Source organism: Phaenicophaeus curvirostris, chromosome 9, assembly GCF_032191515.1.
Source record: "Phaenicophaeus curvirostris isolate KB17595 chromosome 9, BPBGC_Pcur_1.0, whole genome shotgun sequence".
NCBI lineage: Eukaryota > Metazoa > Chordata > Aves > Cuculiformes > Cuculidae > Phaenicophaeus > Phaenicophaeus curvirostris.
In genome coordinates, this window is record NC_091400.1 from 13,900,396 (window position 1) to 13,921,952 (window position 21,557).

The 21,557-nt window shown below is 39.0% G+C and overlaps 1 protein-coding gene across 1 annotated transcript in view; it reads left to right on the forward strand.

The window, feature by feature from the left end:
• Positions 1 to 1,001: 1,001 nt before the first annotated feature.
• Positions 1,002 to 21,557, forward strand: part of KNDC1 (kinase non-catalytic C-lobe domain containing 1) — a 61,616-nt gene continuing 41,060 nt past the window's right edge. Inside the window, exons 1-3 of the mRNA XM_069863873.1 lie at positions 1,002 to 1,103; positions 5,970 to 6,168; positions 9,446 to 9,504. Of these exons, the coding sequence (XP_069719974.1) occupies positions 1,014 to 1,103; positions 5,970 to 6,168; positions 9,446 to 9,504 (348 nt within the window). The 5' untranslated portion in view covers positions 1,002 to 1,013. The remainder of the gene's footprint in view (positions 1,104 to 5,969; positions 6,169 to 9,445; positions 9,505 to 21,557) is intronic.

Below are 21,557 nucleotides of genomic sequence, written 5' to 3' on the forward strand. Positions count from 1 at the left end.
AGTTATAGTAATACAGGAAAAGACGATCATGAAAATGGCACTACTATTTGCCAAATACCTGTAGCTGTGAAATTTAATTACAGGAGAAAACAGTCTATTCTCTTACATCTTGTTACCACAGAGATGCAAGGTTTCAACGTGGCTGCACAGGTGCTTAAAGCTCAATGAGAAGCTGCCAGCTCAGGGTTTCCTGCAGCACATGTTCAGGCAGAAAGGGGAATGAGAGGAGGTTGTGGAGAGGAGGGAGCTGGCCTCTTCTTCCAAGCGACAGGTGATAGGACAAGGAGGAATGCCCTCAAGCTCCACCAGGGGAGGTTCAGACAGGATATCAGGAGAAAAAAATTCACAAAGGGTCATTGGGCACTGGAGCAGGCTGCCCAGGGAGGTAGAGGAGTCCCTGTCCCTGGACGTATTTAAAAGACGGGTGGATGAAGTGCTCAGTGACATGGTTTAGTGGCACGTAGGAATGGTTGGACTCCATGATCCTGGAGGTCTTTTCCAACCTGGTGATTCTATGATCCTGTGAATGGCTGTGACCTCTGTCCACAACTGTGTTGAAACCAAATTTTCTTGGAGCAAAAACACGTGGTACTTTTGAAGGAATCTTTGCTTTTGAACCTTGTTTCGAAGGGAGTCGTCACGTTAGGCACCCCTGGGGGTGGCAGCACATGGGTTAGGGGGGTCGAAACGGGCGGGGGACCGAGGATCATGGCCATGACCGTGCAGATCCTCGGTCCCCCGCCCGTTTCGACCGCCGCGGTTCCTCCAGCAAACACCGGGAGAGCCCACGGCAAGGCGGGGCTGGGGTCCCGATGTCACCGCCCTCACCTCCCTCCCTCAGGCCCGGGCGCCGCCGCAGGAGGGCGGGCGCCGCCGCAGTGGAGGCGCGGCGCGTTGCCATGGCAGCGCTGCCCCAACTCCGGGCCTTGAGCGAAAGGGGTTAAAGCGGAGAGGGCCCAGCGATGATGAGGCGGCGGGGGTGAAGCCTTCGCTCTCTCTCTTGCGCGGGCGGCATGGAGGCGGAGGAGGATGTGTTTTATGAGGAGGACGGTGAGGTGAATTGCTACGACTTCGAGCCTCTGCCCGCGCTGCTGGAGGACGAGGTGAGTGGGGCGGGGACGGCGGCGGCCGCGGCGGCCGCTCCGACCGGGCCTCCCCCTCCACCCCCGCTTCGTGCTGGGCGCAACCGGTCGCTTTCCATGCGCTCCCCGCGGGCTCCCGGCCCCGAGTGTCTTGTCGAGACGGTCCCGGTCCTGGGGCGACACTAAGCTGGGAGGAAGGGTCGGTCTGCTGGAGGGCAAGGAGGCTCCAAAGAGAGCCAAACAGGCTGGACCGAGACCAATGGCATGAGGTTCAACGAGGCCAAATGCCGGGTCCTGCGCTTGGGACACAACAACCCCGTGCAGGCACAGACCAGGGGAAGAGTGGCTGGAAAGCTGCGTGGAGGAGAAGGACCTGGGGGTGTTGTTTGGCAGCTGACTGAACATGAGCCAGCAGTGTGCCCAGGTGGCCAAGAAGGCCAATGGCATCTTGGCTTGTATGAGAAACGGTGTGACCAGCAGGTCCAGGAAGGTTATTCTCCCTCTGTACTCGGCACTGGTGAGACCGCTCCTCGAATGCTGTGTTCAGTTCTGGGCCCCTCACCACAAGAAGGATGTTGAGGCTCTGGAGTGAGTCCAGAGAAGAGCAACCAGGCTGGTGAAGGGGCTGGAGAACAGGCCTTATGAGGAGCGGCTGAGAGAGCTGGAGTTGTTTAGCCTGGAGAAGAGGAGGCTGAGGGGAGACCTCGTTGCTCTCTACAACTACCTGAAAGGAGGTTGTGGAGAGGAGGGAGGTGGCCTCTTCTCCCAAGTCACAGGTGATAGGATGAGGAAGAATGGCCTTGAGCTGCACCAGGGGAGGTTCAGACTGAATATCAAGAAAAAAAAATTTTACAGAAAGGGTCATTGGGTACTGGCAGAGGCTGCCCAGGGAGGTGGTTGAGTCCCTGTCCCTGAACGTATTTAAAAGACGGTTGGATGAGGTGTTCAGGGACATGGTTTAGTGTTTGATAGGAATGGTTGGACTCGATGATCCAAGAGGTCTTTTCCAACCTAGTGATTCTATGTCCAGTAGCTCCTGTGGCGGCTGTGGGTTGGTGCTGCCAGAGGGAGAGGTGTGTGTCCTTGTCACACCTGGTAAAAAGGGATATTTCCGGTGAAAGTGTTTCCAGTAGCTGCCTACCAGAGGAGAGAAGAAAAAAAAAAAATACAAATAAAAGCCTTGTCTCTGGGAAATTAAAAAAAACCAAAACCAATCTGTTCACTTGTTACGCTAGGTAACCTGTAGCTACACCCAGCTCTGTCATCATGTTTGCACTTGGGTTTGCACTTGCTTTTTATTGGTCTTGATTGTCTTTCTTTGTATCTTCCCACGTGAAGTGTGATCCTTACACCCTTGTGAACATTACAGCAAAATGGTTTGATTTTTTTTCTCTTTAAGTAAAAGTTTGGTGAACCATATGTCAGCCATTGGTTCCCCAGGTCAGATCTTGCAAGCTCTCGCATTTGCTGTGTCAAGAACCCAAGCTGAATTGGGATTTAAAAGTGTGTCCACAAAGGAAGAGTCTTTTCCAGTTTTCATAAGCCACAGGAAGGGTCATTGGGCACTGGAACAGGCTACCCAAGGGAGGTGGTTGATTCACCTTCCCTGGAGGTGTTTAAGGCACGGGTGGTGCTAAGGGGCATGGTTTAGTGGTTGATAGGAATGGTTGGACTTGATGATCCGGTGGGTCTCTTCCAACCTGGTTATTCTACGATTCTGTAAATGCTCGGTGGTTTGGTTCTTTCTCCCATCATCTGTAGTGTTCAGCGTAGCAGGCTGTTGCAGCCCAGCCTGTGCAAAATACAGGAAGGTGATAGTGGCCTCCTTTTTGCATGTTGGCTTTATAGTTGGAGTATTTCTTCAGGGTAGGAGAAGGCTGAGGGTCGGCTTTAATGCGTGATGAAGACCCGAGTCCATTTTTCTCACCTGCTCAATATATACTTTGGTTGTGGATTCCCACCAGTCCCTTCTATTTAGTTATTCCAGGCACATTAATATTTTCAATATTCTTCTTCAGAGAGTGAACGTGACCTATCACCTGGTGATCAGAGAAAGTAATAAAAAAGGGCTGCTTTTACGAGTACTCAGTGACCTTACCCAGGCAACCCAGTGTTTTTCTTCAAAAGTAATTAATGTAATGAATGATGTTTTCCTCATTTCTGGAATAGCCTGTTTTGAAGTTTGTGGAAATTATCTCTGCAAAAAGACTTAGGTGCCAGAGAGCTGTGAATGCTGATGTAACTAACTCTCAGGTGCTTAGTCATTTAGTGGAGGCAGTGCTTCTCATCACTGCATATAGTAGTATAAGAAATGGTGTGTCTTAATGTTGATGTGTGTGGCTTATAGAAGCCAGTGTATGAAGCCACAAGCTACCCGAGCTGAAGAGTAGGAAATACAGAGGGTGTATTTCAAATGCCTTTCTTCACGAGGGCTTTCTTCATCTCACACACCTTAATATTTGACTTCAAATATTTTAAGAAGTTGTCTGTGGCCAATTAATTTGTTTTCTCTTCCTGTTCTCATCTAATGCTTTTACATACACTATTGTACTACTGAACTGTCTTAAATGTTCTGAAGAAAGTATAAGGGGAAATTGAGAACTAAAGTGAATAATTGAAGCATAGTTGTCTGACCAGTTCATTTCTTGTAGTTATTAAACAGTAATTGCATTTTTAAGTGTCATTTAATGATAATGAGACGAGAGAAGGCATCAGCATCTCTGTTATGTGAAACACTCGAGTTTTCCTGTAATTCAAGTGAACCACCTTTCAGTGGTACAAAATACTGAAGTTGTAGCTCACTAGAAGCTTCAGCGTGCCAGAAATCCTCTTCTAGTCTTAAAGAACTGGGTTTTTTCCTTCAGTGAAAACTTTGTTTCTGTATTGGTTGGGGATGCAACTTAATCAATGCAGAATGGCAAATGCCATCATGTCACCTAGCCGAGTGATCCTAGGAGAGTTAAAAATGAAAATGGGTCATTGCTTTGGTCGTGTAATTTGTTTGTTTTTCATTTGGCCATAGAATAAGCAGTTTGTCTTTCCTCTTCAAGCATATCCTCATCCTGTCTATCAGTTTGGTCAGTTTCAAAGCCTAATAGTTTGTGGTTCAGCTCCTTCTCATGTGATTGTGTTTTCAGATACAGGAACGTCTGTGGGACCCTTCATAGTTGGAAGAAGTTATCTATGAAGATGTGCAAAACTGCCTCATCCATCTTCAAAATCTGATGACAGTATTATGCATGTGGTGCTGAGCACAGCACAGGGAAAATCACAGAATCATAGAATAGTTTGGGTTGGAAGGGACCAAATGAGATCTTAAAATGAAATCTTTTGTCTCGTGTACCTAAACAATAAGGGCTTTTGCTGTTCATTATTGTGTAGGACTGAACTCCGTGAGACCAGGGTTCGTTACTAGTGCTGAAAGACACTGTAGTGATGCAGTCTTTAGTATATAAATCCATCTCTAGGTTGATGAAAGTTAGAATATTGACAATAAAAGTTGTTTTTTTAAAAAAAAATAGTATATGTGCATTGTTTTCAACCTGTTATTTCCTTGTATTTATTAAGTATAAATATACTATATATATAAATTTTCCTTTGAAGGATTCAGTTGCAATACTTAATTGTCTGAAAAACATGCTAACAAATTGTTAACCTTACTGTAAAGGTAATCCAGATATAGCTGATGTTCTCCAGTACTGAGGTATGTAAAAGTTATAACTGTGTTTTCTGAGGGATTGGAAGTATAAACCACTACAGTTTTCTGAGCTGTTAGATTCCTCACATTCTATTTGGCTGGCAATTACTTACTTTTTTTTTTTTCTGTATTCTAAAGTAATGTGCAGCTACATCTTCAGGGTACACTTAGTATCACTCAGAAATACAGTCTTTAGTCTTAATTACTACATACAAATGAGAAAATATTTTGTGTAGTCAATAGCTGTAGTGTAGTGATATAGCTCTGATGCAAAGTGACTTCTGTGGAGACTTCCATTTCTGTTCGCTTATTTTTCCTTACAGGTGAAATTATTGTTTCATTTGTATGTTTCTGTTGTTCCTTTAAGTTCATGAAAACTTTGCTTCCGTAGCTATGGGTAATGAATTGGTTTTGTGTTATAAAAAATGTACATAAAAGGTTTAACTGAACATCTTGACCAGAAAATCTGCATTAGAGACATTTTATTGGAACTGGACTCTTCATAGCCTTACTGTAGTAAAAGGGTAAGAGGAGGTTGACTTATAGTTTAGGACAGTAGCTTAGAAACAAAGGCTGTGGGCTGTTTTGCTCACAAAGAGATCTGGTTATAATAAGAAGACCTAGGACTACCACGGTGTTCATTTTTAAGTCAAAGTAGAAGAAAACTTTTCCTAGGTTTGTTTGGCTTTTGAATGTTTACTAAATGGCCTACAACAATAAACTTCACAGCGACATCATTCTTAAGACAGGCTAATTTAAAGGGTACTTTTCTCCCAGATCACAGGTGGTACGGAAGACTGCTGTGAAAAGAATTTTTAAGTAGTTTATCCAAAGGCACCTGGGAGATCTTAATGGCGACGTGGGTTAACGAAGATATTTTAACTTAGTCTCTGTGCTTTTACCTTTGAATGGTCTGTTTCCCTAACTACTCATGCATTGTTTATGTAACTTACATAGTAACATAGTTGCTTGTACTGTGGTACCTTTGTTCAGGTTAATTGTGCTACTTAAGAGTAGCACATTAAGAACAAAATCATGCGCTTGGTGTTTCTTAGGTATTAATCAGTGTCCTAGAAAGTCTGAGAACTTGCTGGAGACATCGCTTGTAGCCAATTGTGTCACATATAATCTGTGATACACAAAGCAGTGTCATGAAATCCAGGGTAATTTATGGATTCATATCTTGGCAGGAGAATGTGTCCCTTGCTGATATTTTGTCACTGCGGGATAGCTGTCTTACTGAGCAAGATATTTGGGCAATTTGCCTGGAGTGTTGCCATTCTCTGAAGAGCATTGCCCATTCTGCAATCTTCCAGACACTCTGCATCACTCCTGACACTTTGGCTTTTAACACCAATGGCAATGTATGCTTCATGGAACAGCTCAGTGGTGAGTATTTGTGTTTCCAGGCCGTTTGTTTTAGAACTATGGAAACTACAGTGAGAGGCTGTAGTAAAGCATTGTGTTCTATTCTTATGACTAATTAAAATAAAAAGGAAACAGACTTGTTTAGGAATGGGTGAGTGTAGGTCTGTATGAAACTACATGCTCAGTTTTGTGATTGAAGAACAAGACTTTTGAGTTCCTTACTCGATTATTCCTAGTTATTTTAAGATTTATCCAAGAGAATGTAATTTTTCTCCATTTAAAACACTGTAGGTTATGTGTGTGTGACTGTGTGCACTAGTCTATGTAAAGCATGTTCTTGGTCTCTTCCCATTCTTCTCATTTCATGGATATGCTCTATTTCTAGAAAAATCTGACATTCAATGTATCTTCATCGTTGTGGCCATAGAAAATGGGGTAGTTCTGTTGCATATTCACTGTTAGAAAGGAAGGCTCTCTTGAAAAAAAAAAGGATTTTTTTTTTTTTTAAGTCAAGATTTTTAGACTATGGAAGTGTTGTAGGCGACTAAGAAATGAATTTTAATATGTTAAAACACAGTGTGTAGCAGCATATAAGAGCTTCACGTATCATAGCAGATTGATGGGGGGGAATACTTAAAAAAATTACTTCTGATTTCAGCACAGACAAAAAAGCATGTTATGGTTGCTTTTCCCTTTTCACATGTCCTATCTCAAGAGTTTATCTTGAACCTGTTAGGGGTATTAGAAAGCAAAGCTAAATATGCCCTAGCTCTTACTCTGAAGTCCTTTTAAAATTATGTCAGCTTGTAACTAGGAGAAATGCTCCAGTCCGTATATACCCTGTTCAGGTTTTTGTTATGTTTCCTTTAACCTAATTTATTTTTAAATCTGTGTCAGAATAAGCATCTACTCTTTTAGTCAAAGTCTGGATCATAGTATTCATAAAAAATGGGGAAACTTTGCAACCAATGAATGTTTGTTACCTTTAGAATTAAAGATGACATTTCAAATTAGCATGCAGTTAATAAAGATTAAAAGATACCTTCGTAATTCTTGTGATATCTGGTTTGTGCTTAAATTCCTCAAATACAAAGTGAACTTTTAGTTCCATGCTGGTAGGGCAATGTGGAATCAATCTTCTTTTATTTTAAGAAGCTCATCATAGCTCAAAACTTAAAAGAAAAGAAAAAGAAAAAAGCTGGGTTTGTATTCATAAGGGTATATGAAAGACTTGTTGAAGAGAGTATAACTAGTGGATGAAAAATGCCCCTCAGCCAAGATCTCTTCTTGCAGCTGGGAGAGGGAAAAATCAATTTCTTCCTGAATATTTCAGTCTAATTGAATAGCTGGCAAACAATTGATCCAGGAATTTGCTGTATTCAAGAGCTTAAAATGTGGCATCACAAATTCTCGTGCAAAGCAAATGTACAAAGATTTAATTCCCTAAAGTCATGTTAGTCTCTGAAGAAGAGACTTTTCATTAATTCTCTTTAAAGAAGGTTGTGTTTTCCCTAGGAATGCAAAAAGTTATGTACGTTTTGTATTTCACACATCCACACGCTCCACTTTGACTCTTCCTCTTCCCCTTTCCCTCAGGTCTTGTTAGTTGGTTAAAATATAGTTTTTTTAGATAGGCACTTGGGGACATTATTCTTTTACTTCCCTATAGTTGTTGCCTATGGATTTTCTTTCAGAAGAAAATTATAACCTCTGGATTATTTTTTTTTTTCCAGTTGGAGAAAATGAGCAGCCTGTCACCTCTGCTTTAGCAGCAAATTCTGCTTCCTGCATGTTCTGTGGTGCATCAGTGACAAACATTCAATAGGATGTTCTGCCAAGGGCTCTGATATCTTCTTGTCTCTTCAAATCAGACGAATTTCCATTGCAAACATTATCTTAAAAGAATACAGTGAGCTTTACTAGTGATAATTATATGCTTGCACAGCCTTTAAAGCATACTCTCAAAAGAGAGGGAAAAGGTAGTGGAGATAAAAAGAAGCAGTAGTCTGGGGGCGGGGACAAGTCCAGGACAAGACATCTTCTGTCTGTTAGTTCTGTCTACCTGCACCCACCCCCCACCCCCTCCCCACCCCTGATATCAGGAAAAAATGTGAAAGGGAATGCAGAATTAGTTGCATACCCCTCTCTTTCAGTGGGAAAGTAGAACCAGGAACGTAGTAAGGAACTGTGGCATCTGCATAGTCGGCTGTGCAAGGTAGCCGAAGTATATGAATACATGAAGTCTTCTCTAGTCCTCTCAACCATGTAACTGAGATGTACCTGAGTTTAGTATCCTCGCAATAAGAGCTTTGCATTTAGCTCCTAAAATACAGGCACAAAAGTTTGAATACAGCTTAGCTAGAACATGTAGCTGAAGCTATGATAAGTAAGGTACACCTGTGAGCCTACTTTTCTTTTTTTCTCTCTCCATGTTGCGAAGGGATACTTACAGCCTTTACCTGTAAAGGATGTAAATCATCCATTGGCTTCACAGAAGGATAGTCTGAGTGAGTTAAATACATATGTGAAGAGTCAATTTTTAGTTGGGCACATTTTTTTAATTCCCTGGTGTTCTTTACTGGGTTCATGTGACGTCAGTACACAGCGATACTACATGCATGCTTGGATGCAGCAGCAACATCGCTCTCTTAAGATGTTCCTTTTTACCCTTCGTCTTCACTCAGGTGTGGTTTTTGCAGTAGCTCAGTTCTCTGCTAAGCAGCACACGAGTGGGGAATGGTTTCCTTAATTCTTTTATCATAATTTTAAAAAACCAAGCAGAAAGGTCAAGGATCTAAGCTAGCCTATAGATGAAGAAACAATTAGTTGTTCAGGTTTTTTTTTTCCCTACTGCTTGAACCCTTATGCACTAGGTCTGCAGTGGAGAATAGTGAATGGAAAGGTCTTGTTAATCAAATCAAAACTGCAAGCCACAGCTGAGCCACACCAGCTTAGATGAAAACATGGTCCAAACATAAATGTCTCAAGGCGAAAAGTGGTTAGGCATGATATTCTTTGTGTTTCTTTGGTGTTTTGTCTGTTTTGTTTCTTAGTAGGAAAAGTATGATATCTTCTTGCAGAAAGCTTGAAAATAGCACTTTATTTTATATACATAGTAGAAACATGGATAACAAGTTCTTTGTATGTCAGATATTAGTGAACCAGAATACTTCTATATACATAGGTTCTTTTTTATTGGATAGGAATGTATCACTAAACTTGCATTGTCATTGGTTTGTTTTTTAAATGAGTAAGACGACAAGTTTCTAATCCGACACCTTTCCTTTTGCTTTTAAAGATGATCCAGAGGGTGCCTTTTTTCCACCAGAATTTGATATCACCGGTAACACTTTTGAGGCAAGTTCATAAATTTATCTGTAAAATAGAGGGGCATTTAATAATTCTGGTATTTCTGGCACTATGAAATACTCTGCATTCTCAACATATGATTTGAACACATTTGAAGATTGCACATGGTAAATTGTGGTATATTGTCTGGGTTGTAGTTGATTTATATGTTTTGTGGAAATATAAAGTAAACTTACAATGTTGTATTAATTTTCTGTATAAACACTTTTTCACTAACTGTTAAAATGTGAGAATCTATTTTGGCAGAGTTATGTGTTGCCCTGAACCGCAGCCGGTCTGTATTATGTTCACTGGTATCCTTCACTGGTTACATTTGCTTGTTTGGGGACTAGCCATGAACTTTTATGACTCAATATAAAATTTGTTTGCCATATTCTTCAATAAAATAATTCATAGAAGAGTAATCAGCAATTTTATCTTTGATTTAATGAAGAAACAAATAGCTATCTGTTGCTTTGCAATGCACAAATGCTCTACATTGTTAAATTAGATTAGACTTGAATTGTTTATACTAATTTATTAGCCTCCCAAGTCAACCATCTCATTGCATGCTGCATCAGTGCTTCTTCGCTTAATTTCCTTTTTTAATACAGTGATTTTTCTAGCATGTATTTTTAGATAATTAAAATGCTTTAATTAGCAACATGTTCTAGTTGAGGTATTAAAAAAATTATTCTGTTTCCTTATAGTTCAATACAAATACCTTTTACTTTAGGTAGTTATGCTCTCTGTAGTCATGTTTATAGTGCTTTGTTTTCTAGGAAGAGGTGGGGAAAGGGTGAGTGAACCTTGGAAGTGTGTAGTACTGAAAGTAAGAGTATAAGAAGGCAGAAGAGGTAGTATTGTAGAATATGAAATACTACAGTCTTTGAAGGTGAGAAATGCAACACTTCTCTCTGTTGCTGTGCTTTGTTAATGTAGTTATATAGGCCAGCAGAGCTCTAGTGATTTTGTGCGCGCTCTCCTCTACCTCCCAGGCTGTTTTGTGGAGTCTTTGGTGACAGGGTGCCAGTGCAGATGCGGGGTGGCTAAGAGGTGAACAGTATTGCATGTAAACTAGGCAACTTTAGTAGTCGTTAGATGTGGTTGAGGAAAGCAAGTCCCAAAGTCACCCAAAGGCGACTTATTTTTTGTTTCTTTTTTTTTTTCTTTTCATATTGATGAAGCTAGACTTAGGATTTTACATAAACATATTCTCCGTCCCTTGCCCCTTAGCAAGCCTACAAGACTTGACACAAAAACACTTAAAAGATTTGTGGAATTATTTGCTCCTGTGGGAAGCTTGCATTTCCCCACAACCCTTTCTCCTCCAGGGGTTGCTGAATTCTTATGCATATAGCAAATATACTGAAAGAGGTTTGAGGACTAAGGGGATAGGACAAGGTGAAATGCATGTTTGGGATGACTGTGAGAATACTGAGTGACCTGAAATTTAAGTTCGGTCTGATATACAAGGCTCTTATAGCCCTCTTGGGTAAAACTCATCTGTGTGCAGGTTTATTATTTAACTCTTCTCTTTCAGGAGTACTTGAAAGCTTATTAAGCCTCAGTGAATGCCAATACTAAACACAGCACAAGCAACCATTGTACAGTCAATGAAAGCTGTTTGAGTCAGGAGTGGCTCTGAGCATTGACTCTTCTATTTTTTCTTTTTTTTTTTTTTTTTTTGCAAAAGTGAATTAATTTACATGAAGGTACACGTTTGTGTGGAAGAAAGTCAGCATGTTCTGCTTTGTCTGTTGTGAAGTAGGGTAAGGGCTGGGTGCACTGATTTCTGTCCATTGCTCCTGTTTATTTACCTAGCAAGTTGAGGAGCCTTGCAAAGCAGGGAGAGCAGTGCTACAGCAGTGTCCTGTTACTGCAGCTGACCACTAACCGTCCTGGGGCAATGCACAAGACTGAAAAGCTAGTACTTTCCCTATCCTTGAGACACAGGTGTTTTGTTTTACTGATATTTGTGTGCATTTTGTCAGACAGATGCGGAGTTCTGAGTATTTGTGGAACTTTCAAACCTTTACTTCTTACTGCTTGTAGAATTTGGCTGAATATTCAAAGTACTTAAATACCAGATCAAATTCTGCCAGGGGTTCCGTGCTGACCTCTGCTTGCTTTTGCAGTTTGAGACTTAGAGTGAGTTAATCCTTACGTACTTATTGGAAGGGCTTTGTAGTATTGTAATCTTTCCGAGCTAGCTGTTTACTCCTTGGTGCTACTACTTCGTTTTCCCTTTTTCAGGTGTGTTGGTTCTTTGTCTATCCCCTCACCCCTGGTTGTAACCTTCTACTATGCAATACCACAACAGCATATGTTTATATACATCTCTCTGAGGAAAACCCAGGCCCTCGTTCTTTCTCAGTATTATAAGATTCCTTGTAGTATACCACTAAGCTGCCCTTTTTGCAGGGACATCAAATTTTTTTTGTGATACTGCTTACTCCTTCCTTGGTGATGACCTTACTCAGTTCTTTCTTGAATGAGAGTTTTTGCAGCTGCTTGGTATGCTTTGTTGTGAACAATGGTAAGTAATGATTGTATTGAAACTGTCCAATTTCAGTATTAAAAAAAACAGTACTGGAACTACCAATTATGTTCAGGATGATCCTTGATAGCTGTTGCACTGGTGTCAAAGCTCAGCTGATTTAAAATACTTATGTCAGCGAAAGGTTTCACTTGCTTTGAGTGCGACTTTGTGGCTTCTGAAATGGAAGCACACAATGAGGTTCCTATAGCTACTGGGTGTCTTCTTCCTCTTTAAACTTTTTTTATAAAAAAAAAAAAAAAATCCCTCAAATAAAGCTGCAGTTATTTCAACAAAAGATGTTTTGTTTCCTGCTTGGTGAATTACTGGTCTAGACCTCTAATGGAATTGTGGCTCCAGTCTAATTAGTTACTGAACTTAGCTGGCACTCACAAGCACACAAGGGTAATAGACACAAGAAACAAATTGAAATGCATTATTGTCCTAGCATCTGAAGCAACTCTATTAAAAAATTTCAATTTCTAGTTGGAATCTCAAATAGCAAGAGAACCAAAGCTTCGTCCAAATGACGATGCACAGGACTGAAAACTAATTGATTTCACGTAGTTTCTTTTAAGACTTGTGCCTTGTTTCCTGACTAGCTCCCCATCTGTAAAGTGTGAATAATAGCACCAACTTCAGTTACTGTTGAGATTAGGAAGGTAAAGTCTAGCCATTCAGGGAGTTGTCAGCTTCAGTACCAAATGTAGAATAGACTTTTTAGAGAGGAAGAGGAGAGGAAGACGTTAAGAAGGAAGTAGCTGTGGAAGGAGCTTTTGGTACCAACGGTATAGTGTGGCTGAGCTTTCCAACTGGTGACTTCTTTAGTGCTGCCACAGTTCCAACCTGTGGAGCTGAAGGAAGGATTGAAGTTTCTGAGGGTCCCAGGAGACCTGGAAATGACTGTGGTGCTTAGTGGTTGGAGCAGCATTTAATAGGTCTGTTATGTCCTCGTGTTGCTGGGATAGGCATTGTTACAGTGCGAGGGCAAAAAAAAAAGACAGCCAAGCAGGTTCCATTGGTACCTAGGACAGCATTGAACTAAAATAGAGAATTTCTTGGGTATCTGTTCTTGCTTTTAACTTTAACTTTGCAGCCTCCCTACAGACTTCTATTACCATTGTGCCGTAATAACTATACTGTTAGGGATTGATAGAGAGGGAAATGAGAGAGTTGTGAACCATACTGTAACTTGAAGGAAAAGATGGATTTCTATACAATACACTTTTTCACTTTTATTCTTAATGCATATGTACTCAGTAAAAGCTTTCTGATGGCCAAAGCTGTTACTTGTCTGCATTGATGGAAAGATCTCACATTTTGCTTCTCCTCTAAGCTGGAAGATGTGTCTGTACTTGCTATAGCAAGTACTGACAGCTTCTTTGTTCTCATTTAATCTTAAGCTGGAAGTCACATTAGAAACATCTTGAATATAAAGACTAGCCTCTAGTTTTGGAATATTTTTCTGGTATGCTACTGCAGAGGGCAGTATAGAATGCGATCCTTTTCTGTTCTAGAAAAACATTAAGAGGCTGAGATGGAAAAATACAGATTTGAGGCTTCTTTTGAAATTTGCTTTCTTGACTTGGGTTTATCAAACAGTTAATCTTCACTATAAACTAATACTGAGTCCTGGTTTCCTCCTCTAAATAGGAAGCACTTCTTTAACCTTTTCCTAATGAAAATTGCTCCTGTTTCGTTGTCTTGCCCTGGGCATTACAGTGCTAGACTTGTGAAATTTGACCAATGGGAGGTCCAACAGGAATAGTTAAATATTGGCGAGTTCATTAATGGCTTTATTTTTGTCACTACAATACAAGTTTGCCTCAGGTTAAAAACATTGACTGTCTCAAACAAGTTTCAAATAGCTATTTGTCTGCATCACAAAACTGCCATTGAGCCTGACACAGAGGTTCATTGATGTAGAACCCCACATTTCTAAGATATGAGGCTTCAGTGAGATGAAGGACCGATGTCTGCCCTGTGTGAACTTGCATTTATAATCTAATAATGTAGCTATTGAATTTTGCTTCTTAGAGTGAACCTCTGTAACAGAAATCAGTGAATTTTCAGTCTTGTCTGCCTTTTTTTTCATATCTAAAGCAGACAGGATAATGCTTCTGTTTAATGACTTCTTCCATTTTACAGAGGTGATAAAATGCAGTAGTTGAGAAACCTCAGCGTGCAGCAGGATTAAAACTTTCAGAAATAAACTGACGGAAAAAATGAGAGTTGAATGCTATATTGAAGAGAAGTGAGAAATATGGGATAGAGAATGGGAAGAAGGTGAAGTACACATTTATGTGTTTTCTCATCTAGAGCTTGTTTTTGTTTTTTGCTATCATGGTAGGGGTGGGATGTGCTCACTCACCTGGGGGAGAATGCCTGTCTCTTTGCTAGAATGTGACAGCTGTTGACTTGCAGTTCTCAGTGGGTTATAGTTGATTTATATTGGGGGGGGAAACCCAGGAAGAAAAACAAAAGTCTAAGTGTTTCAACAACCTTAAAATCAACCTTAAAAATAAAAAATTATTACAAATAGAAAAGACAAGCTAAAATGTATTACATTTTTTTTAAACTAATTAGGATTCATATGGCTTATGGCTATGAAATGTGATGAGGTAGTTGGATTGATATGTACCCTATACATGCATGGGTTGAAATTCCAAATGAAACCTACTGTTCCAGGGACTAGACAAAGAAAGAAAGGTCCAGGGTGTATTATATATATGTTGGTTGTTCTGAAGAATACTGAGCTGACAGTTTAGCGCTGCAATATTTCTCGATAGCTGATCATTACTTATCTAGTGCTCATGTCTCAGCTGTTGGTCCTTCTCTAAATATGAAAGCCTTCATCTTTCTCTCAAATCAAAAGAGCAGAAGGTATAAAGGAAGTCTTGTCTTTGCCACTTCCCTGGTCTTTTAAAGCAGTAGCTTTGAATGCTGTGAGACTATCATCTCTGCTGTTCTATTCTTTAGCTCTTGGTGCAAGAGGAAAAAAGAAAACTTTTTATACATTGTCCTAGAGGGTCGTTGGGGTTTGTTTTTTATCTAATAGGGAAAAAATTCTTTTGAAACACCTAGTGCATATTTTCTTGAGTTCTTTTTCCCTTAATTTCATGTAGCCTCCTCTTGAGACTAATTCTGTCTAACAGCAGCAAGGCTTGTCATCAGCAAATGGTAACTTATCTGCACCTGCAGTCTAAACCATTCTCTCTTCTGAGTGTTATTTAAAGCTGCCTTTTCCTTCAGTGACAAAAATAAAGTACTTTTATTTGGTTGCACATGCCTCTGCTGTGCTATAGAAGAGGATGTAGAATCTTCCTGCTCTTGCTCTTACATCATCAGCCCAACTGAGACTCCATTCAGGAACTCAGTACTGAGGAACCATCACCCTTTAGTTGCTTTCCACAAAGAACTAACCAAAGGATGATGAGGCCAACAGGACTTTTTTTTAGCTACCTTTTTTCTTTTTTTTTGTTAATTTATAGGCTGTCTTAAAGCTTATGATTTGATTACCTCAAAAACCAGCAGCTTGTTGCTTAGTTCTGCATTTGGGCGTGCAAACTTGTCATACTGGTCTTCTCTAGCTGGCATTTTGAGCATATTGCCAGTACTTTTACAGTTTTGCCTCTAAATATGAAACACAGCTTTTCAGACTGACATCTATTTTTATCATAAATTGTCTCTTTTAGGCAGAAAAATGTCCTCAGAAGAGAAATTACTGACTGTACAGGTAACCTGCTCAATAAAAATATTAGTCTTTTAGGTTTCTTCCTTACATGGCTATTAGGTTTCTATAAGAATGCATTGTTAAAGTTAATATATTTTTTTTTCTTAAGATTGAGGAATATATATAGTGTACGAAAACATTTTTGAAATCAGCTTATTGGAGGATTTTTGGGCTTGTAAGGGAAAGATTGGGAGTGAAAAGAGAACTTGGTGTTCAATCTTAAACAGTTGGTTCTTGTGGTACTTGAAGTTTAATGTTATAGAAGCCTGAGGAGTCATGTTGAATACATTTGCACATAGTTCCTATCAAGAGCAAAAATCTGTAGAAAAACGGACAGATTTCTGCTGTTATGCTTGTGCAGTGTCATAAAACTCTAGGTTAAAGATACACTAGTGTTTTGGATCAGTTGTTTGTTTCCAGCCTCTTCCACTTTTCTGATTAGTATTGATACTTTATCAGCTATGGATGAAGTTTTGCCTTAGTTCTGGCAGAACTATCTGTCACTTTTTGGTGCCACCCACTGTAACTCATTTCTGTGGTGAACCCATGCCAGTCTTAGTGGCAGAATGTAATTTTCTATTGCGCTCTCTACTTATTTCTATTAAAGTTACTCTTTAGAATGTTCAAAAATGCATTTGAAATGTAAGTCTGAACCTTAAAGTCAACATGAAGACATCCAGCAAAAGTATTCCCTGTCATTGCTTGACATCAACATTTCTTTTTCATTAATTTTATGTCTGTCTTGCATGGATATTCTAGTGACTCAGAGAGCCGTGATCGTTGCTGGACTGGATCTGAAAACTTTATACTTCCTGGAACAATGACAAGCAATTAATTTTTACCATTTGCATGAACTGAAAATAGAGCCATTTCACTAGTGTATGAGAATATCATAAATACCGCCTTATTTTTGAAAGGTTCGGGAACTGGTTGACTTAGAAGTAGAAGGCAGAATGGATGACTTCCTAAATTTTGAGACCAGGTCAGTTTTCAGTGTGAATTAGATGGTTGTAAAGTTATCTTATTATGTTGCTTGAGATTTAGTCAACAGAGCTTTCGGGATTATGACAAATGTTTGTCACTCGTACGTCTCTTTAGCTACAGCACTTTATAAAAGCTTCAAAGGACAATTTTTGAAGCTAGGGATTTTATCTCCTGGGACAGATAAAAAGAATGTACTTTTTTAAAAGCAAATAACTTCAATAACTACAAATAACCTAGTATTTGCCATGGAATTAAAATCTTACATTTATACAGTTCAGAGAAGACAGAGCTAGGTTGCTCAGCATGTATGTAACTGTTTCCCAAGTTTCTTTGTTTCTGTGCCTATGGGGAATGAATTGTGTTAGTCTAAGTGATAAATCAATTACCTAGGGCAGGTGACTTAAAATAAAGAGGTTAATGACTGGTAAATCATAAGAAGAGTTATGATACATGAACCTAAGTTTCAAAGGGAGTTTTTTAAAAAAAATGCGTTGTTCAAGAAGCTCTAAAGATGAATGTGTGTAACTTTTCCTGTCTACCCTCCAAGGTCTTCAACAGGTTGATTTTGGTTTTTGGCTTTGTTTTTGTTTGGGGGCAGGGGGGGGTGTGTCTTTTTTTTTTTTTTTTTTTTGGTTGGTTGGTTGGTTTTTGCAATGTTCTTCCTTACCTGTCATAATTATACATCTACAGTCTTGCAGAAGAGTGAAATGGTATGCTGTTCATCCATGTTGGGGTGCTGATCTTTGTGATAAAGGGAGCTTGAAAATGGGATGGAAGTATAAGAAACCTGCTCTTAATTTGTGTCCTCTCCCAGCAAACACTTCCATGCATGGTTTCAATTTGGTCAGGTTTAAATTGGGTCAGGCTTGTGTATATATTCATTTTTGTATGACTTATTAAAGTGCAATGAATGTGGCTGCCAGTGGCTCAAGATACATCTGTCTTCACTACAATTGTCAAGGTAACAGCCTCTTGAAACTATATTGAGATCCAGCTGAAAAATCTGTGTTTTCTTACCTGTTTGGGTTTTTTTCTCTGAGTGTAGCTCTCACAATATTGCTTTTCAAATCAATTACTGCAATAGAAGCTGGCAATTTAGTCTGTGGGCAGCAATAACCTGTGTTTTACATATGTTTTGGCTTTCCATACAGCTATGGCTGATAAGTTTTCGCAGGTAAACATGGAAACTTCTATAAACCTGTTGTATGATTTTGTATGATTTATTTTTTTTAAACAAATAAACAAATATCTTCTATCAAAGATCTCAAACCCAAATAAACATAAAGAGGTTTGTATACAGCAGCCTAAGGTGGTGATGAGAAATAAGTCAAAAAGTATGCAAAATGCTTAGAAAAGTCTGAAAAGCTAGCAAACTCTTTTCTAAAACTGCTACCTAAAGTCTGCAGTGATTTCAAATGAACAAGATACAAGTGTTTGAATTTCAAAGAGAGCCATCACATAAAAACTATTTAATTCTTTGAACCCATTTTCATGTTGTAGTACTTTACGTTGCAACTCCTCTTTATGGGGGGTTATCAAAAATCTGCTCAAATAAGAGTGTCAGAATAGACTAGTGACCAAGTGAACGAAATTAGCAGTATAATAATTTTCAAAGAACAGATGGTGAAACAGCATTATAAAAGAAGCAATTACTTAGAGTAATATTCTTTAGCCTGGAAGAAAAGGCCTTGAGGGAGATGTTATGCTAGAAATCTGTGAAGTATGCCATGGCAACAGCCACAAGGTGAGTATTTGCCAGCCCTCATAAATGAAGAAATAGGTGGCAACACAGATGGACTCAAACAAGAGGAAATACTTCAGTGTTACACAGTGAGCTGTGAAAATTCCTGCTGCAAAACGTAGATGCAAAAGGTTTTGTATGGGTAAAGCTTAGACAAATTCATGGACTTAAAGCAGTTGCCATGAAATCCTTAAATACAAGAAGCCCACAGCTACGAAATGATGAGATCGGAGTGATGTACTAGGAAGAGTTCCTCAGTTCAAACTGAATGGCATAAATAGAGGTCACAAGAATCCAAAACACAGTAATATGTAGGAATTAGACAACATTCAGTCATGGTATGTATGATAAATGCACTCTTTCCAAGTGTGTTTAGATTTCTCTTGGTTCACTTCTCCTTGTGTTGTAGCATTGCTTTTTAGATGGCTGCATCTATGAAGCCTTGGTTGTGTTTTGTGATGTAAATAGAGCACCTGACATGCGCCTAAGAACATAATAAAACTTGACAGCTTTCAGTTAGATGTTAGGTAAATTAAAAGGCAATTCGAGAGTTGAAATACCTGCAAACTTCATCTGTGAGCAGATTATTTGAGAAAATCTGGCCCATAACTGCATTTTTGTGACAATATTTTAGAGGTATTGAGGAAAGGTTTTTTTCAGACAAACCTAGGAGCAACTGTGGTTAAATGGGAAAAACTGCAAGTATAGGTTTGATAGCAAATGCTGGAAAAAAAAAACATTTTCAACCAAGCTAGAGTATGTGTTTTGTGAATACTCTGTAGTGGTTTAGCACTTTCAGCACGTTCTCCAGGCTAATTATCTACACATCCAAAGTGCCAAATGAATGAAAAGCTAATATTTAATACAGCATCTTCTAGTAATTACTTATGCAGAAAGACATTTAGTCCCTTTGAAATGAAAGTATTAAATATAATAAGCCTATTTCCCTTTGATTTTGTCGCTGAAGAATATTACTGTCTGACTTGCTTTTGTATAAAACAGTGCATTTTAGAGTGAGTACATTGAAAAAAGACATAGTTAAGTATTAAATGTGGTTTCTCAATAGTAATTTTCTCAAGCGTTAGCTTAAATTTGTTTATAAAACTTTGGGTTTTTTTTTTTTAACAATACTTAAGTTTTCTTTTATGGAGTCTTTAAATGCTTTCAGTTGTGAAAGGGTGGAAACATCTTCATGTGCAGCAATCTCAATTAAAAAAAAAACCCAAAACCGACAAGATAAAATAAGGGTTGGATATGAATGTCAAAACCAAGAATTGTCTTGCACTGTTCCCATTGCTTGTCATTTAGTCAGAAATATTTTACAGGAAGTATTAGTTCCCTTATGGTCTTCTTCAGTTCTGCTGAAGACCTGTATTTATGGAACTCAGTGAAATCTCAGTGCAGAATGTCATTATTCATAATTGCAGTATGCTGAATGCTTATGTACTTACTACTCAAAAGCTCTTTTGTCAGTTTTTTTTCTGTAGTTTATGTGCAAGTTCATATAGAAGCTTAGTTCTTTAGCCCTGCCAAGCAGTAACACAACAGAGCCTCTGTCACACTGTCCAAGCATGGAGCTTTCACGTCCTCTCCTGGTCTTCTGATTTTTAGATTTTAAAAGTAGAGTGGATCATTACTGTTCTCTGATTTCACTTCTTATAAAGTTTAATGGTCACAAAATGGCGTGCAGCAATCCAAGTAACTTTTAATTTGAACTGACAGAAGCCTTTTTGAATGTATTTCACTCATGATATGAAATTTTAATGCGATGGCAGAAGTTGTCCTCTCCCTTTGTAAGTGTTTCCAGTACTAAGCCTGAACATTTTTAAAACACTTAGCGTGTCCACCTTTTGAATTTTTGTTGAATTTCCTTTTTTTAACTTCTGAATCCTGTTATAGCTTTCTCTTGGAAACCACTCTAATATTAGAAATTATCTTGATTTGAAGCGATTTGTATAATTATGGTCTTTGACTTTTTTCCCCTGAAATACATGAGCTCCCTTAACCTGTTGCTGAAGGGAAGACTTTCAGAACCTCAAATCATACTTGTTATTTTTCTTAAATATCTTTTCTTCATGTTACCATTTTGACTTTTAAGGGGCATGTTATTTCCATGATGGCCTTCCCAGTGATGCATACAATCATGATTTTACCTATGATTCTTGTTATATTTGCTAATTTTGAGTTGAGAGTAGATGTACTCTCTAAGACCAGATTTGGAGATTCGATTTCCTAGTGTGACTTCCTTTCCCCTCATCCTTTTCAAAATGGATACTGTAGTGCAGTCTTGCCAGCACCATCTGGTATGCTTTTTTTGTAACAAGTTACGTCTAGTCTTTAACATCTCTTTAGGAACTGTGAAGAGGTTTGGGGATTTCTTGATGTTTCCTTAAATGCATGCTGTTTATCAGCTTTTAATATTATTATCCTGTAATGCAAAAGTTTCTAGTATTCAAAGAATCTATTCTCCTTAGATGGATTTAGAATAGGTGGGGTTTTTTATCAGAAGCAAAGGAAGAAAAAAAAAAAATCTTTAAGTTCTTTTAAGAAAATTCCTAACTGCCAATACACTACCAGTTTTTGCTTGTCTTCCAGGAGAAGAAAAGTTGTTTGCTCGCCTTTCCTATTTATTAGTCTCCTTAAAACATACTAAAAATACCTTAGCTTCATTGTGAGAATGTTTTCATTGAGAGCAGTCCCGTCTAGTGAGCATTAGATATTTTATGCTTATGAATTTGCATTATTTATTGCATTTACCATCTTGCTCTCCTTTCTCAGAAAGTGAAATTTTCTTCCTAAAGCAGCAGATTTGATGCATAAACTTGGGGAACGCCCCACCTAGTGGACGATCGCAAACTCATTTTCTTGTTGCTTCAGTTCCAACAGGAGAGTCAAGATTACGTTAGATTACCTTATGTGTTAAACATGTTTACTGCCAGCTCAGGAAATTAATTAAATAGCTGAATTTTCTTTCTCCTTTTACTTATCGGGTGGCAGTGGTGGCATTTGAGGAGCTGGGAGAAAAGAAAGGTAAAAAGAGGATTTACCTTAAAGTTCCAAATAAA